The 19,636-nt window shown below is 37.1% G+C and overlaps 2 protein-coding genes across 3 annotated transcripts in view; one reads left to right on the forward strand and one right to left on the reverse strand.

Moving 5' to 3' along the window:
- tmem131 (transmembrane protein 131) overlaps nt 1-12,713 on the reverse strand; it is a 32,878-nt gene extending 20,165 nt beyond the window's left edge. For both annotated transcript variants that reach the window (XM_079460229.1, XM_079460228.1), the window contains exons 1-3: nt 12,561-12,713; nt 4,085-4,146; nt 1,986-2,026 (exon numbers count right to left, since the gene is read on the reverse strand). In XM_079460229.1, coding sequence (XP_079316355.1) covers nt 1,986-2,026; nt 4,085-4,146; nt 12,561-12,681 — 224 coding nt within the window. In that variant the 5' untranslated portion in view covers nt 12,682-12,713. The remainder of the gene's footprint in view (nt 1-1,985; nt 2,027-4,084; nt 4,147-12,560) is intronic.
- A 3,237-nt stretch (nt 12,714-15,950) lies between these two features.
- actl6a (actin-like 6A) lies at nt 15,951-19,617 on the forward strand. Its single transcript, XM_079459657.1, has 14 exons — nt 15,951-16,141; nt 16,473-16,549; nt 16,628-16,799; nt 16,885-16,985; nt 17,082-17,179; nt 17,356-17,450; nt 17,542-17,648; nt 17,738-17,827; nt 17,976-18,037; nt 18,225-18,339; nt 18,424-18,504; nt 18,582-18,677; nt 18,769-18,855; nt 18,949-19,617. The coding sequence occupies exons 1-14, from the start codon at nt 16,117-16,119 to the stop codon at nt 19,027-19,029; spliced, it is 1,287 nt and encodes a 428-aa protein (XP_079315783.1). The 5' UTR covers nt 15,951-16,116; the 3' UTR covers nt 19,030-19,617.
- The last annotated feature ends 19 nt before the right edge of the window (nt 19,618-19,636 follow it).

Consider the following 19,636-nt stretch of genomic DNA (forward strand, 5'->3'; position numbering starts at 1 on the left):
CCAGCCACCCTGCGGAGGAAGCTCATTTCAGCCGCCTGTATCCGGGATCTTGTCCTTTCGGTCATGACCCAAAGCTCATGACCATAGGTGAGAGTAGGAACGTAGATTGACCGGTAAATTGAGAGCTTCGCCTTGCGGATCAGCTCTTTCTTCACCACGACAGACCGGTACATCGACCGCATTACTGCAGAAGCTGCACCGATCCGTCTGTCAATCTCCCGTTCCATCCTTCCCTCACTCGTGAACAAGACCCCGAGATACTTAAACTCCTCAACTTGAGGAAGTAACTCTCCACCAACCTGAAGAGGGCAAGCCACCCTTTCCCGACTGAGGACCATTGCCTCGGATTTGGAGGTACTGATTTTCATTCCAGCCTCTTCACACTCGGCTGTAAACCGTCCCAGTGCATGCTGAAGGTCCTGGTTTGAAGGGGCCAACACGACAACATCATCCGCAAATAGCAGAGACGAGATCGTGTGGTCCCCAAACCTGACACCCTCCGGCCCCTGGCTGCGCCTAGAAATTCTGTCCATAAAAATTACGAACAGAACCGGTGACAAAGGGCAGCCCTGCCGGAGTCCGACATGCACTGGGAACAAGTCCGACTTACTGCCGGCAATGCGAACCAAGCTCCTGCTTCGGCCGTACAGGGACCTGACAGCCCTTAGTAAAGGACCACAGACCCCATACTCCCGAAGCACCCTCCACAGGATGCCACAAGGGTTTTTTAGATTTTATTTATTTATTTATTTATTTATTACAGTTCATTTAAATGCTCACCATAGCTAAAATGTTTTAAGTTTTGAAAATATACTAAAGACATAAAATTAATGATAATCAGATTTATTATGATATAGCCAATAGATAAATATAAACAAAAATGTATACAGTAGGAAGATAGACAACATGTGTAACAATTAGGGCTACCCCTTCAGTCGACTATTTGTTATTCGACTAGAAGACACTTACTCATACAAATTTCTATAGCTGCTTGCTCTTACACTAACGTTAACTTGGTAAAAGAAATGCTATTATGAGCATGTTTAAATATTTCTACAGTTTAATTTCTTTTGAAGAAAATACTCACATTATAGGCTATTTTTCACATTATAAGCTATATTGGAGGTCTGATCCAGAGAAAAAAGGTTTTGTTATGTGTCTGTAGCCCTTTTTATTTCAGTTTGCCGTTTTGGCACGTTTGCCTGAAATTTATATTAACTCCATCTCTCTTTTTCCAATTTTCACTAGTTCACTAGAGAAATATTATATTGAGATGTATAATCATAACTTGTGCCGGTGTCACAGTGGACTGCATTGTGCGGAATTTTGTTTTTCTCGCCACCGTTTTGCCTGGCCGGGGGGCTGCTAGAATTTTATAGTTTTATTTAATTAACACTGCATATAGGAATTTATAGTCTGTCTGATATTTGACCTGTGTTGTGACTTGCATAACCTTATATTTTTTGCTTATAGTCAATGTTTTCTTGTACAGCTGCTTTGTAACAATAAAATTGTAAAAAGCGCTATATAAATAAAGCTGACTTGACTTGATTGCTGACGCAATGAGCATCATCGTCTTGGCTCACCTAAAGTTAAACTTTATGAAAACTATTAACAGCTTTGCAAAGCAACCTGACTTCTGAAATACATGAGAATGAGCTTTCTTCATATGCACGCACAGATCCCCGCTCCTCTGCACGAGCACTGCGGGTGATAGTGAACAGGCCGGACTGGAGCGGATCACGAAAATATTTTTAGGGAACAAATGACAGCTGAGATGGTTTGTATTTTTGCTCATTTGTTTTGAGCTCAAGAACAAGAATGTCTCATAGTTTAATGGGAATATTCTGTTCACATGTCTTGTTATGTACCAAACAAACGTTTCTTGGCAAGTCATCTGTAAACCACATGCAGGTTTTGGCCAAGCACATATACGAAATGATGCATGCAAAAAGCTTAGATGTATAAAAAATGGAAAGCCTTACCTTTTTTGACGAAATGAGCTAAGATCAATATCAGACTCTGTCTGTAGGAAAAAAATATATAATAAGTTTCAGTAAACTTTAACTAAATCCAGACATATATGAGAAGTTCATATTGAGAGAAGGTCTAAGCCAACCATGTTCAACCAATGTGTTTTGACCTAACTCCTGAAAAAAGTTCTCACTGTGTGTTTAGGTTACCGCTTGTATACATAGAGTATGTGTTCAACTGTCAAAGGACAGTCTTAAAGCAGTTCTCACTGTGGTCTAATTCTGTCAGTAGAGTTGAGCCGGATACTCGGCTGAAACGAGTATCCGGTACGGATAAAGCATATTTGCCGAGTACAAGTATTATACGAGTAATACGAGTCAATATCTGTGCTCGGATGGAATAAAAATCCTCATTGGGTAGCTGACTGTGTCTGCGTTCTGTGATAGGCTAGTCACAGCGCCCCTCCCTTACACATACAGATTTGCTGTGTCCCGCTCTGCTCACTCACTCACACACAGAACGCTGAGAAGAGAACAGCTCTCTTTCTCTCTCTGTCTCTCCCTCAGTCACTCAGGTTCGCGGGTCTTTTCCGTTAACGTTTAGGGTTTCTTCAGCTTCAGGTTTGTTTTTTATTTCGTTTTTTTTTGCAGTACTTATTAACCAGTAGAGTTCTGGTAAACGTGGGGTTTGTTCAGACGCGGTGCTTGGTAGAACGCGACTAGCGTTGCGTCTCTGCCTGTCTGAGATTTTTTTTTCTTTTTTTAACCGTCTGCTCTGTATATAGTTCGTTTGTTATCGGGATCAAAACCATTGATCTGAAGCTCAATGCTGATGCTGTCATGTAAATAGTTTTCTAATCAGCAATAAATATAACAATTTCTGATCAACCCATAGCAATTGCATGATTAAAAATAACATACTGGTTAAAGCCCCGCCCCTTTCAAGACAACCCGGCCACTTCCGGGTTAAACCCCGCCCACTTCCAGGTTAGGCCCCGCCCAGTCCGAGTACAGATACAGATACAGATAATTCATATGGTTAACAGATACAGATACAGATACAGATAATGCTGTACTCGCTCATCCCTATCTGTCAGGCAAAAATAAGATGGGCTACCAACACAACTGAACGCCTGGATGGGGAGCATAGGTTAATCCATTTATAAACCAAAATATTTCATCAAATGTCCCAATTCAAATGTAGACAAACACTGCCATTACAGGTTATGCAACATGTGCCTTAAATAGCTCAGACATTTTATTTTATTCATGTACGGTTTATGGGACTTGAAATATTTAGAGCCTTGTTAGTTTAGTTCTCGCATTTACAGATTTAAAATCTAATAAAGCAGACTGTACGGACAGTATTTTCAAACTTAATACAGTAATGTTACTGCTATAACACTGTTTGACTATTGCAAAATAATGGAAATAAATTACTATTTTAAATCATTAAAATAACAAATTCAATGGCATGTGCATATGTTAATTTGATTAGATTAGTCTGCTATTAATAGATTTCATTTGCTTTTAATGTTGTGTGCATTGTTGACTGGTTGAATGACATGTGCCATGCCATGCTTTCACATTTGCAGAGCACATTATTTATATATTATATTTTTGTGGTGCCGTAAATTATTATTTACATAGGTTAACACGTTTCTGTTATTTTTTTGGACTGGACACTCATCAGTTGATGGTGTCGATGCAATAAGACTGCTGTTTGTAACTGAGGTTATTTTAAAGCTAGATTATGTACCCTTTAAGACCTTGTCACTAAAATCCAAGCTAATGTAGATTCATGTTTTGCTATAACTCTTACACTTTCTTTTTTGCTTGCTCAGTTTTATATTTTTAAATAGCGAGTTAGTGTAGAAGTTTGTCAAATTATCTGTGGTCAATTTGCTATATCTACACAAATGATGCAAGCATTACCTTCCAAATCTGACCAAACCCTTAAATATCAATCATTATTTTAAAAACCATAAAGACAGATTCTGTGCCACATATTTAGATAAGTAATAGATTACTTCAAAAATGTTTTTATAAATGTCTTATGATCTGTAAACCACAACACCAGATCCATACTGTGGTAGTCAGAAAAGGCTTACCTGCAAGAGGCCTCCTTCCCCAAAATGTAGTACCTCCAGGATGTTGTCTGATTGTATGAAAGCTGCGGAGAGAAGAAAATTCCCATGAGGTTTGGGTATCAGCAAACAATGCCATGCAAGTTGATGATTTGAGTTCTCTGTTTGTGCAAGTGGCTCTCTGTGAGTGTATCAGATTTTGACAAAATTACCCATCAGGCAACACAAAGGACTGACGATACAGTAATTTTGTGATGACTCACTGACTGTGTTTCCAGTCATGGTGAAGGAAAGCGCAGGGGCTACAGAAGCAAACACTTCCAGTGAATATGGCAGAAATGGACATTGTCAGGCCAATCTGCATTCTTATCTCTAAGAAACCAATTTTAGCAATAACGGTCTCCCATAAACCAGGACAACCATCACTATTGATACTAACTGTGGACAGAGATAACAAAGTTAAGACAACCGTGAAACAATGAACCACAAAACTGACACTTAAGTCTTTGAGCCGAGGCACAAATTAAGAGGCAGCATGCTGCATTTACAGATCAACAGGTTTGTAAATGCAAAGGCAAGTCTTCCTGAAGCTGCTGAGCTCTCAAATTCACCCTCATGTCAACCTACTCACTGTGCTATTATTAGTTTGCGGACCTGTAACTCTAGTGAAGTTTATAGTGATGGAGGTCAGTTACACTCATTAAAGGGATAGTTCACCCAACAATGAAAATTCTGTCATCATTTACTCTCACCCTCAGATTGTTCCAAACCTGTATACATTTCTTTGGTCTGCTAAACACAAAGAAAGGTATTTGAAAGAATGTCAGTAACCAAACAGATATCATCCCCCATTGACTCCCATAATATTTGTTCCCCCACGATGGAGGTAAATGGGGGATGAGATCTGTTTGGTTATTGAAATTCTTCCAAATATCTTCCTTAGTGTTCAGCGGAACAAAGACATTCATACAGGTTTTGAAACACCTGAGGGTGATTATCACATTGCACCTGGTATTCACTTTCAGAGGTGAACAAAACATTACTTTGCACATTAAGTAACCTTATATATTAAACTTGGGAAGGTTATTGGGCATAATTTTTAGTTAAAAGGATGGTGTTACATTAATCAAGATCTTACATTTTGTTTTGAATCAAGCACTTTCCTTGAGCCTATACACGGAGTATGCTTGCAGATTCGTAGTCTAGATTCACAGTCTTAGATTTCAGGTATAAATCAACTAAAACAAAGTGTTCCCTATGTAGGGCCGGTTTAAGCCATGTAGTTTGTCGCACGTCTGTCAAGATGTTTCACTTTGTTAACAAAGGAATTTAGATTCGGTGAGATGCTTGCTAGAAAGAGTCTGACAGTTGGAGGACTGAAACATCTTAACACATCAGCGATCTGTTACCACATTTACACATTACTGCTCCTTAAAAAAGCCACAGAGCCAGGAAGAGGATTTATTTTACAAAGTGTACAAAACCACCTGCAATGCTCACAAGCAAGCTCTCCAAAGAGATCAGTCCAAGATTTGAGCAACAGGTCAACAATTACACTTCAAAGGTTTGTATAGTTAAAATCAATGGCCCGTTTCTTCAGCTAATGCTTTGTCAAACATGCCAACAATATCCATTCAAAGGGATACCAAAAAACATGTCCAGCTAAGGCCTATGTTTCGTTCAACAATGGTGGTGTATGCATTGAAAACTTTGAACATTGAAGATTTTCATAAACATAGAACAAACACCAAAAGACAATGACGGACGTTGCATTGTGAGGAATGCGTGTCAGAGCCTTCCCTACTGGTCGCTGATTTTTGTAGAAAGTCAGTTGGAGGGAGTCAAGTGTTGCTGAATGAGCAAAAATAAAACAAAACTCTTGCTCTTGCATATACACCTTTAATGGATTCCTTTTAGCCACACACAGACAGACAAGACGTATGGGCATATGTGGCTCTTGCCATTGCAGGATACAATTTCTACAGCGCTGGAAAGAAACTGAAGGCTGCAGATCAATCACAGAACCATTCGCAGGTTTAAACTTTAGGGGCAGTATCCCAGACAGGGATTAACACTAAACTGTAAAAAGTTATTCTGTGTAACATTTTCTAAAGTAAACTTTACTTTATACAATTTTGTTCTTGTTTTTTTATCAAAATTTAAGTTAACAGTAAATAATTCTAAATGCACAAATTACAGAGTAAATTCAACTTAACTTTATCATGTTCAACGCACTTAAACTTGTATAAAGGATCTTTACTTAATTTTTTGTTGTGGGACTGCATTAATTCTTTTAGTTAATTTCACTAACTGGGCAGTGAATTTAGAGTTCCCAGCATGCTTTGCATGCGACAGCATTAGGAGAGTCATTTTTGTGAAAGTGCAATTTTATGTTCTTTACAATACAATTAAAGACTTGATAGTGTTAATTGTTCAGTTGTCTTTAAGAGGTATTTTGAGTTTCGTGGTTACCATCGTTCAGAAGAATGGTGATTTGGCTCAGGTTATGAGAGAGCTCATGATGTGTATGTTATTTTACTCAGTGAACAGTAATGGTGCCAACTCTCAGCTAACCTGTACATTTTTTTGTAAAGCATGTTTGTACAAAACTACTTAAATGTCATAATTTAACTTGGGCCTAGTTCTCCTTTAAACTAATCCCTGTCTGGGAAACTGCCCCTCTATGCCTGAAAGCTTGAACATTATGTGCTCTAGCAGGATCTCTCCGTCAAACATTTCCCTTCTTTCTGGCATCTGTTGAGCAGATAAGACAAGGTCTTGAAGAAGATCCCCAAATGAAAACATGCTCTCAAATCCTGTTACTTTAACTGTGATAAACTGTTATGTCCTGAAACATCCGAACACTGACCCTTGGCCATAACGTGCCATCAGAAAAAAAAGAGTTGTGAGTAGCAAGACAAATGATTTTCCTTACTTGTCATACAGTGTTTATTTGGAAGCATACCACAGCTGTAATAAATACCCAGTGTAAGTAAAAGATGAACTGTTTACACTGCTGCAGAAAAATAGACATTTCAAAAATGTCGTTTAATCAGCACTTCTAAATGTAAGAAGTGAAAAAGTCATCCAACAGCAATGTGATAGACTGACAGCTTGAAAAGACACATTAAAACTGTGAAAAATTATTTTGTACCATACCTACCTAAAAACAAGCATACACATACAAGGCAATCCACAGCTGATACACAATGAGATGATCAGTGATAACTGGACACTTATTTTGTGCGGTTTTGTGAAAACTAGACATAAACATCTCCGCTTGACTTAAAAGGGGCCGAAAAACACTTAATGGCTATTCACAGAGTCCGTTCAGTCAATAACTGAGTTATCACAGTAAATTAAATAGTGGTGCATTCTTTTCCAGGGAAGAGTTAGAAGACTTAACTAACACATACTTCCAAAGAGCACCTACCCATCTGTTCATGCCTCAGTGTGGTCTCTTTGTAACTATTAAGCCCATTTAGGACTTTCAAAAAAGGAGGTGCGAAATAGGTCTATTAATTGGAGTCATTTGAACCGTAAGTGATCTTCAATCACAACAAAACAAGAATTGACATTAACAATCATGAAAAAATTTAACACATCTATAATATTAGGTTTGCAAGGTTTGATAGCACATTTTTGGGAAATTGATAGCTCTATCAACCGAAAATTTTAGACCACTCCCGTTTAGCCTTTTTTGACTGCATGTCCAGTGCCTGTTGAATTTAAACCGAAACAAACCACAGGAATGACAAAGTCGCCCAACAGCATTCTAAAGACTAAGAGACTGCAAAGACACATTAAAGTTGTACAAAATGATTCCATTGTATATTTATTTACTTCGTGCTGGGAGGTATTACCATAAAAAAAAAAATAGTTTCCCCGGTACATGGCGGTATTTTTTAAACCACATTTTCAGCTGATTGAGCAAGGAAATACTGCAGTTGATTGACTTAAATTGCCCTTTTATATTGTCATGGTGAATGAATATTGTAAATACTAGCATTATACAGGTTTGTTAGTCCAACAAAATTATGCTCTTTATAAAGAGTTGGCACTCATGATAAAGTGAAGGGATCAGGATGCTAGACAGTTCCAGTCAAAATACAAAACCTTTTAATTGTTCAAATTTAGCAAACAACTTGAAACTACACAATGTAAACAATCCCCTCCCCCTATAATAACTGCAAACCTTAGACTTCTTTAACAACTGAATAGCAAAGGTAACTTGCATATATAATATTTAAGCAAATAAATAGAAAACAGTGCTCGAAGTACAATTGCTTTTGAACCTGATGTTAAAATATTGTAAGAGGCGTTACATTTCCATCACACGTTTGCAGAATTCGACCAATCATAGCACACCATGCTTTTCAGAGCGATGAGCTTTGTAAAAAACAGAGGCGGGGCAAGGGGAGATACAATCATGCAACTGTCTATCCTCCTCCTATCTCATCATAGCATTCAGAGAGACAGATAAAACTAAAAACACATCATGTAATATGCTTATATTGAGCAGGTATGAGGGGAACACTATCTTTTTTTTAAATGTTTGCTCAAGAGTGTATTTATTTAATATAACGTAATGAGAACTTGCGATTGCTACACCTGTGTCATCTGCGCACTCTCATTTCAAAACGAACTAAATATGTAATGTTACTGCTCATGTGCGAGACGAATGTTAACATCCAAACGCCTCTGTTTAGAGCATGTTTATATAGAAAAGTGGTACAGTGAGAGACATCCTACAGTTGAAAAGTACAGAAGTGCCTTAGCATAGAAATACACATTCTGTGGGAATGGCCGGTCACCAACCCCAATGAAACAGTGTGGCGCTGTGCCGCATTCCGCACATTGTTTAAGATACATAGAGCGGTAATGCGGTATATTAGACATTTATGCAATAACAAAAATACACACCTGTATATCGCCCAGCACTATTTGAACTGATCCTAAAATATGTACACACATTAGTACTGTGTTGTTTAGACATGAATATGAACTTGTTTTCTTTGCAGTATTAAAGATCTGCAAACATGACATCTTTTTGTTTATTTTGATCAGTTTGTCCCATTTTAATTTCCTTCAAATAAATGATAATGCTTTCATTAGGAATTTGGAAGAAATTTTGTCACTAGTTCACAGAAGGAAACAAAAACTACTGTTATACTTAAACAAGCACCTAGAAATTGTGTATTATGAAAAACAAAACAAAATTTGCCGTTCTCTGATAATTTCTTGCTGAAAATGTCACCAAGAGGCCAGTCTTCATCTAATCCCTTAAAGCATTTTTGAATGGCTACGTCCTAACAAAAGAGGCCAAGTAATCCAGGGATTATGGAGAAAATAAACATGTGGTTTGTGATGGGTAAAGATCACACACCTTCACTGATGAACTGTAGTACTAGTCCAACATTGGTAACCCGGACAATTTAAAGCACCTACTCGCAGTTTATTTGCAGTGTTGGGAGTAACCCATTAAAAAAGTAACAATATTACAGTAATTATTAGTTTTTGCCGTAACCCAGGAATATAGGGCATTACAAATAAAATGTTTTCACTGAAGCATTTAAACCCGTCTGAAAATGCAGACTGATACCACTACTGGCCGCTTGACAACGCAATGTATTGTTGGCTTTATACGGAATGTCCGCCATTGTACTGTGAAACTAACAAGTATTAGTTTTGCAGGTAGTTTGTTTAATCAACATGGTTCTATTGAGAAGACCATTAAATACTACTCAAATAATACCCCAAATCACACAGAAAAACTGAATTTGATAAAAGCGTTTATTATACACAGGATTAAGTTATTGCTACAGAAGACTTCATTAAGAGTTGTATCATCTTAATTCATCTGTAATGATTTAAAAATTAGGGCTGAACGATTAATTGCATTTGTGATTTAATCACAATGTGTTCAAATTTTCTAACCGCAAAGACTGCGATTTATTATGTGGATGTACAGTTTGATGCGACCCTGCTAGGTGCCGACTAGTACCATCTCAAAAGCATTAAAAATGCATGGAAAATGCACACCACAAGGCATTCTCCACAAGTGCACGGGACGGAAGCTTGCTCTCTCATGGTGACTCATGGTCAACAGAACGTGGCACTGTGGAAACTTTAGTGTAAAAGAGGACCAGCACATCAGTTGTGTGGGACTCTTTTGGCTGTTTTGTGTGGAGGATGCTGCGCAGTGTCAGGTATTGTGTGTGCTAACATTAGCAGTGAAAGCTGGCAAGTAAACACTCACTTTTGTTGCAGCTTGCGATAATTACAATTATTTACTTTGATAATCCATTCAGAAATGTGTTTGAGTAAACATGATGAGTTTTTTTAGCAGAGGGAGGGGTTTAAACAGACCAATCACAGTGCTTGCGGTTCGCGTAGGGTCTGGTCTGCATTGAGTTTACGCATTATTACATTTTTGGAGAGGAGCGTGTCAAACTACAGCATAGGCTAGCCACAAGCATAAACTGAATTTAAGACTTATATTTCAAAATCGTTCAGCCCTAATAAAAATCATTTGTAGGCCTATGTGTTCCTAAATCTTTGTTCACTCAGATCGCAAACTAGTTTAAATATTTTAAGTTTACAAACCGGTGGCCTGTGTAATGCTCAGCTCACATCACCATAATAAAATGTTTTATAAACTGGTGAGCCACAGAATTTGTTAACATTACTAACATTAAGTAAAAAATACCAATGTAATTTTAAATGATTAACAAAAATTAATTTCTTACCATAACTTGTTCAGGGGCGGTTGTTTAAATTCATATTCATATTATTTGAAACACGAAAAAAAAAACATATTTCACTGAAACTAATGTAAATGAATTTTGCCTTAGCATAAGACTGACACCTTTTTCAATCACTAAAATCCTGTATTTTCCTCCGAGGAAGTTAAAATAGTAGTCGCCTTCAAGTTACCAGCTTGTTAACCGGTTGAGGAACTTTCACCAGAGTAAAACAGCCCGAGGCCTAAATGCTTGTTTTTCTTATCAAGAACATGTCAAACAAAATAAACGAGATAACCACTTATTACAGAATAATATGAAATTATTGAAAAAAGCCCATCCTTAATTGTATGCAAAAGTAACGCAAACGTAGTGTATCGCATTACAATTCAGAGACAGTAATATTGTAATATAACCAATTACTTTTAAATGACAGTAACTAGTAATATTTAATTTATTACGTTTTGAAAGTAACTTGCCCAACACTGTTTATTTGTGACACTTACAATATACATCCTTATTACAAGGTCTGAACATCCTTATCTTTGTGATAAGTATTGACAACTAGAGAAACACAAATATACCGGGTCGATATTTGGCCCCTGAAATGGCCAATAATCGTGCCTGCTTATTCAATTAACCTCCACGCTTGTTTGTATTATATATAGCAAGCAGCTAAATGATAAAATACTCTTCAGCTACAAGTACCATAAAAACATTTAAGACTCTGTTATTAACAATTATTAATGAAATGCTTTATTGTCCCATGTTCTGGTACACTGAGTCATTTAAGCACATGCAGTGAACAAGGTGAGTTTATATGGTGGCAATAACAAAGTCATCTTTACATCATCTGAAGTATTACAAAGTTATTGTGTCTCAGATTTTAACACAAGAAAAACTGACTGACTTTATTCCAGTGGTGGCTGAAGATCTCAAAACACTGTTTTGAAAAACTCACTCAAAGTCATAATTCATATGCATCTCTACTACAGATTAGTGCAAACACAACAAATCTAGTGACGTCCAATACTCACGTTTTTAACTGTAAATTGAAAGAAAACAGACAGTAAAAACTTGCATGAACTTGCAGTATGCAGTGACCTCCTCCTAACTCTTAGTTGACATGTCACTGACAGACCGGGCCTCCGAAACAAAACTCGAATTAACGCTTCACTTTCAATCTTTAGACATATATTCCCACAGACAGCAACATATAAATAAGATATTCTAATGTCTATAACACGTGTGGATTGTTTATGTGGTACCCGTTCAATAACAAACCCGCATTTAGCAGCTAATCAACCAACTGACGTCAGCTAGTCACTACTGGACAGTGAACATATTTATTATATGTCTAATTATAAAAACGGAAACCTGTCCAGGGTGAGAAGCATAGACCCCTTGTTTTGGTTTGTTACTGAGAGTGACAGTGACAGTAACTTCAGAAGGGTTTTATGTACTAACGTTAGCTGATGTAATATGACTAAGCTTGTTAGCTTTAAAACCCAAAGTAAACCAATGTCTCTAAACCCTGTCATATAGCCACTGTTACAGAAATATTTACTCACTTCTTACTTCTCGTATACCGACACAGAATGCCGAATCCAATATTATGTATAACGCCAAATATTTATTTTGTTTTCTGACACGGAAAGGCTCGATGCTAGCAGTGATTAGCTTGCAGTAACAAGCCTTAGCCTTAAACATTGACGCAAAACAGTCCTTTCTCACACATAACACGCCTGGTTTCTTACCTTGTTTGTTCGCCTGTGCCATGTGAATAAATGCAATAAATAAAAGTCGCACAATTCCGACACATTGTGATTTTGTTCGGGCTGGATGTGGGGAACTCTGTCTTGTGTCCTTGCTCGCCATCCTGCTACTGCTGTTTCTCTCTCTGTATGAGCGCGCGCGCGTGCGTCCTGTGCGCTTTCATATAAACAGCACAAACGAGCCACGAAGAGTGACACACGGCGGATGTGAAATGAACAACTGGGCAATTCTGTGAAAATGTCAACCTTACCATGAAAACATTGAGCTTTTACCAACGGTGTTTACTATAGTAACAGCACAGATATTAACATTCTGTGGTTCAAATACCCATGTGAAATCTCTCTTCAAATTTGTAAAGCATTTGTTTTATTTTTAGTGCATGATTTTTCATAGACAGGTAAGTGCCATTTTCAGATTTGTCACATCCACAACGCTACATGTTCCTCATAAATGCATAAACACATGAAAATTAAAATGATGTGACTATTTTATGTTTAATAAAGAGGCATCCCATCTCCATTTATTGGCTATTATTGCTTCAAGCACAGAAATACAAGTTTGTCTTCTCCCAAAAACCACATCCTTTTTTGTCACATCCACAACGCATGTATATTTCCCCTTATTCGTAGTGTTGTTTTAATAAAAAACAAGATTAACATTCAACTTTTTCCATCACTTTTTTCACATAATTTTTAGTGCTGTTTGCTTGTTCATGCCTTAGCTATTTCTTTTTGGTGTTATTTATTGATATTTAGAGTTTTCATGTTCTACGTGCTAATGTTATATCTAACTACTAGTTTCAACAAAAGCCAGGCCAATACCTGTTGAGAGAATGACAGCGGGTTAGTTTTTGCGGATTTGTCTGTCAAATGTGGCCTTTCATAGGTGGTGTTTTAAGATTTTTTTATGTATTAAATTGAAACGCCCAAATCTCTTTTGGTACACCAAATGAAAATAATTGAACACAATTGTAAATAGTCTTTCTATTTTTGTAACATGAATACAGCCAAACCCCTATCCAGATCATCATGCAAAACAGCCTCATGCGCAGCACATGCAAACAAGCACACAAAAGCAGGTGCACCTATTCATTCTCTTTTTTAGACTGCATTAAATTGATGTTAATGGGATTAAAACAAATATGAATTTAATAGCAGCTTTAAATAGCTTTGCGTAGTTGTTAAATAGTCGTGTATACAGCATGGTATCAGGTTATTTAGCTTGTTTGAAATCTGAACCTTGTGAGGAGTCGTATTAATGTTTAATGAATGGACAGCCATTGGTTAACCAATTGGTTTATTAAATTTTCCCTCAAAACAATAGACTGGTTTGGTTTATTTTTTATGTTTTGAGTATTATAAATATGTACAATGATTCACGCTGTAATCTTTATTATGCCAATCTGGTTATAAAACCAATAAAAGGTTTGCTTCCTATATAAAATGTAAAACTGCTACATTTAAATATTGTCATCCCAGTTGACCACTACTTCCTCATCTGCTGTGAAACAACATACAAACACATACTGTATGCATTTGTGTGAGTGAGTGCAAATTTAACATTAGATAAATTAATTAGATGTTTTATTTCATTCATTATTTATATATATTATTTTAATATGTATTTAACATGGTATTTTATAACTGACAATACTTTTGTCTCATATGACTCCCGTTGTCTCCATAGAACATGGCCAAATCAAGGTTGAAAAAAGCATCATTAATTTATTAAAATGTATTAAAAATTCATCCATCAAAATTCAAAAGTCTCAAAGCAATGGCAATATGTATGGGAGTTTAAGCAAAAAGTAGAAAAAGAAGCCCATATTAACCCTAAACCTCTCCTTGGGGTCAAAATGACCCCCATAATGTTTTCCCTAGTTAAAAATGGTTCCCATCATCTCAGTGGAATACGTCTTCTAAGACGTAATGATTTTTATACTGTACAAACAGTATATTCTATTCCCTAACCCTACCCCTATACCATCACAGAAAACTTTTGGCAAAGCTGCGGCATTCAGTGACTTTTATTAAAGTTACAGAGTAAATGTTTTTTGAAAAATAGAGAGGGCATATTAGTTGCGATTTAGGAAATTTCATTTGTTGAAACTGTTTAGGTCTAATTTTGTCTTATTTTGTGATCGATATAAGACAACAGGGGAATGTTATAAGCAGGGAAAATACTAATGGCATAATGTAACTGAGTGCAGCTATAACTTCAAACTGCTGTCATGTTATATACGTTTAACATTAAATACTAAGTATTGTAAATTTAACATAAATGTGACAAGAAGTCCGTCTTTGCTCTTGGTTGGGGATGGAGTTGCCTGAGCTGGGATGGTCAGATGGTCACTTTGCTCTTGGGTGGAGATGGAATTGCCTGAGCTGGGATGGCACGTGACTTTCAGGTGTGGCGTAATCTCTAGTTAGGGATGGGCATATGACGTTCATCTGGGCCTGGCGTAATCTCTGGGAGGAAGGCAGAAGGAGAATAATTAGCGTAGCTGTTGTCCATTAATTAAAAAAATAATAATTCACACACATAAATGCACACACAAACTCACACATCTCCACAGGGCCCAGGGAGATCTTCAGCAGCATGAGATGACAAAGCTGACATTTCAAAATGGATCAAAAACTACTATTTGAAATCTATTTTCTAGCGTTTATATATACATAAATTCACTAAATGTATCACAAAAGTTTTGACAGGAGCAGTAGGCCACATCCAGTTAAATGAATGGCTCTCTATGGCCCTCGGCTGGTCAAAACCATTTATTTTACAACTGTAATCCTTTTAGGTGTATCTCTAATCAGCATATGGAAGAATTCTACACCTAAAACTTAGATCAATATCCAGAATTCTCCATCAATTGTTGGGGTCATGTGACCCCAAATAGCAGTAGTATTTAAGTAGGACCTAAACCCACTTGTCAAATTATATCCTGATGCCTATGGAATGAAATAAAGTGTAATGGAAAGCTTATGTTTTGAAACAACAAATCGATAAAGAAAAAATGTCAATTTTTGCAATTCATTTGATTTACTTAAACATGTTTTATTTAATATTTATTTAAATAATTTCAAACACAAACACTCAAAATACAGTATACTTTTGAGGATTGGCCAGGCATGTACACAAGACATTTGTTTATGGAGTGCAGTTCTGACAATAAAATGTTCATTTAATTGTTCAATTTACATTTGGCATATAAAAATGTCAGAGCTACACATCTAATACATTTTAAATTTTTTAAATTAAAAACAGTTTACAACTGCAAATAAATCAAACAAGACTATTAAAATGATGACACCAGTGAATGGATGCTAACCGCCGTTTATCCTCCAAGCCGATTGGTGGCGCTGAACAATGAGGTAGAGTTACAGTCCACCAAAATCCCCAAAGACAAAGATGTCTGATTCGTTTCCTTTGTTGTGACGGTGAAAAACACAAATCGCGCCGTTTCCGTTTCGTATCCACGCTTTTAAAATACGAAACCAAGAAACTCTTGTCTATCAGTGTTGACCAGCCGCAAGAATGAGTGGCGGAGTGTATGGAGGAGGTAAGCGCGATTTCAGAGGGAGAATCAAATAAATGAACGCGCCACGTTTATTAGCCCTCGCTAGCCATCAGACTAGCATCACATGATCATTTCTATTTTATATATTGATATGTTGTTGCAGGTTGTTTGTGTTTTAGGTTGTGTTTCATAACAGTGTATTGCAGGCCATAGCTAGGTTTATGGTTAATTTAAAAAATACACAAAGCCGCAACGTTACGTATGTAGCGTTCTTATATTTGTCTACTATTCTGTCATCTCGTATCATTAAAATCAAGCTGTTTGTTATTTTTGTCTATCCTCATTAGTTTCTTATTTGCTTTTTTACAAACAGATGAAGTTGGTGCTCTTGTCTTTGACATGGGCTCATATTCAGTGAGAGCTGGATATGCTGGCGAGGATTGCCCCAAGGTGTGTACAGTAGGACAAACCCACATATTGGTGCTGAAGTTGAAGGTTTAGATTCTGATGGTGCTGTGTGTTTTCTAGGCTGATTTTCCCACTGTGATCGGTGTGACACTGGACCGGGAGGACGGCAGTACACCAATGGAGACTGATGGAGAGAAAAAGCAGAGTGGCACCACCTACTACATTGACACCAACCAGCTTAGGGTCCCCCGAGAACAGATGGAGGTCATGTCACCTCTCAAAAATGGAATGAGTATGTTGAATTATAATAGGCTTATGTAAACCAGGCAAACAGTAAACGCATTGTTTAATCTGTTTGCTTTTTCTCTTGTCTAAAGTTGAGGACTGGGACAGTTTTCAAGCTATTTTAGATCACACCTACAAAATGCATTTCAAATCAGAGCCTAGTCTGCATCCAGTCCTGATGTCAGAAGCCTCGGTATGTCGATTTAATGGATTTGACAGAGAATAAATCCATAACGTTAAATAAACCAAATGGAAAATCACATGAGATTTTGTTTTCTCCATCTTGCAGTGGAACACACGAGCGAAAAGAGAGAAGCTGACTGAGCTGATGTTTGAGCATTACAACATTCCTGCTTTCTTCTTGTGTAAATCAGCTGTACTGTCTGCGTATCCTTTATTGCAATTGTCTGATTGGAAAATAGTAAAACCTCTGCGAAGGGAAATGTTATGTGTTAAGCATGACTAGATGGGTGGTTCATGTTTTGCTCAGGAGAAGAATTATACTAGACCTGGGTTAAAAGGGAAAGGATATGTATCGTTGAATCTTTAACTCCGCGTTCTAGGTTTGCCAATGGACGATCAACAGGTTTAGTGTTGGACAGTGGAGCAACACACACTACTGCTATTCCAGTGCATGATGGTTACGTCTTACAGCAAGGTAATCAAAGCAAAATCTTATATATCATTATTGTCTGACATTGTGTGCATGTTTTTGTAACGTTTGTTCCTTTATGATCTTTTTTCTTTAGGCATCGTAAAGTCTCCTCTTGCCGGTGACTTTATGAGTATGCAATGTAGAGAGCTGTTTCAAGAACTAGGTGTAGAAATAGTGCCTCCGTATATGATTGCATCAAAGGTAAGACCTTTTAAAGTTTATTCTATACCGTTCATCTGTGTTTGAGTTCCTTTATAAATAATTACTGATTTGATTGTTTTTCCTGAAAGGATTCAGTTCGTGAAGGAGCTCCAGCCATTTGGAAGAAAAAAGAGAAGCTACCTCAAGTTACTCGTTCGTGGCATAACTATATGTGTAATGTAAGCAAAGAGAATTCTCAATAACGAAGTATAGTATATAAATATAACGCCATGATGTGGATGTAAATCTATTTATCATTTTAGTCATCGTCCCAGGTGTGAAAGAGCCTTCTTGGAGGCAGCCATAAATGTTGCATATTTTTTTCAGACTGTCATACAAGATTTTCAGGCTTCTGTGCTGCAAGTATCAGACTCGTCTTATGATGAACAGTAGGTCCAATAATTTTTGTACATTTATTTTGTTACACATCAAAAGCAATATATATGTATATGTGCGTTTACATACAATAAAACAACTGTAATTGAAAATCAGCAAGAAAACCACATTTATATGATGTACATGGTGTTTTAAAACAACTTGTAGACTAAAATAAACATGACAATCTGTTCTTTACAGAGTAGCGGCCCAGATGCCCACCGTTCACTATGAGCTGCCTAATGGATACAACTGTGATTTTGGAGCGGAAAGACTTAAGATCCCAGAGGGTCTTTTTGATCCTTCCAATGCTAAGGCAAGAAGTACTCCTTACACTGTCATAGTTACACTGAGAGGGCTTCTGTTTCTATTCCATCTTATTTTTACTCTGTTCTCACAGGGTCTGTCAGGGAACACCATGCTGGGGGTCAGTCACGTTGTAACCACCAGTGTTGGCATGTGTGACATAGACATTCGACCAGTAAGCACATCACATAATTTTTGTGTTTTTTGTTTAGTTTTTTTGCCAACATGTGAGAAAACGCTGTGTTTTTACAGGGTTTGTATGGCAGTGTGGTTGTTACAGGAGGTAACACTCTTATCCAAGGATTTACAGACAGACTAAACAGAGAACTCTCCCAGAAGACACCACCAGTGAGTGCCATGTGAATTTTTTGTACTTGATGTACATATAACACAACAGACTTGTAAGAGACATATAAGATTTGTTTTTCTACCTGTGCAGAGTATGCGTTTGAAATTGATAGCCAATAACACAACTGTGGAGCGTCGGTTTAGTGCTTGGATAGGAGGCTCTATCCTTGCATCACTGGTGAGCATTGTTTAGCAAATTCTTATGATGTCATGGACTATAATGTGTTGACTGATTTGTTAACAAAATGTGGTTCACATTTGTCACTTTTAGGGAACATTCCAGCAAATGTGGATTTCTAAACAGGAGTATGAGGAGGGTGGGAAACAATGTGTAGACAGAAAGTGCCCTTAACAAGCTCTTTCAATGCCTGCTTGGCTTCAGAACCTCAAGAAATGGAAGAAATATAAAAAACAAATACCTAGTAGAGAAGCCTTTGTTGTGGACTCAGGAACTAGCAAGGACGCTTATTGTTTTTTTTTGTGTGCAAACCATATTTTAAACAGCACCATATGGTTGCACTCTTTTGTATTTCATCCAGAATATTTTCATATCTAATTGGCAACACTTTTCTGATCACCTGGGTAATTAAAAAAAGTGACAACTGTAAAAGCGACTTCTGGGTACATAAAAAATACCCAGGATCCCTCAAACTGTATCAGTGCGTTATAGTTTTATTTTAGACCACTGTTACTTCCTATAAAATAATCATAAGAAATCAAATGTTTGTTATGCTTTTAACAATTGATCGGCTCTTTTGGGAATAAAATTGTTTTTTGTTAAACTGGTGTAATTTGCGTTCTGTTATCCTGTGATTGTGTGTATTTGTATTTGAAAGCATTGATCTTATCTTAAAAACATTTAAATAGTCTTTTCATTCTGCATGTAAAACATGATTAGGCAGCACCCAATAGGTTTCAAAGGTGTTTAAAGGGTAACTCCACCCAAAAATAAGAATTCT

Source organism: Barbatula barbatula (assembly GCF_947034865.1).
Source record: "Barbatula barbatula genome assembly, chromosome: 7".
NCBI classification, from domain to species: Eukaryota; Metazoa; Chordata; class Actinopteri; order Cypriniformes; family Nemacheilidae; genus Barbatula; species Barbatula barbatula.

Bases quoted from the DNA above. Each gene is read 5' to 3' on its own strand.
- actl6a (XM_079459657.1), top strand. From the start codon at position 16,117: ATGAGTGGCGGAGTGTATGGAGGAG. The intron at 16,800-16,884 runs GTATGTTGAATT...TCTTGTCTAAAG, and splicing joins ACCTCTCAAAAATGGAATGA to TTGAGGACTGGGACAGTTTT. The intron at 18,856-18,948 runs GTGAGCATTGTT...TGTCACTTTTAG, and splicing joins GCTCTATCCTTGCATCACTG to GGAACATTCCAGCAAATGTG.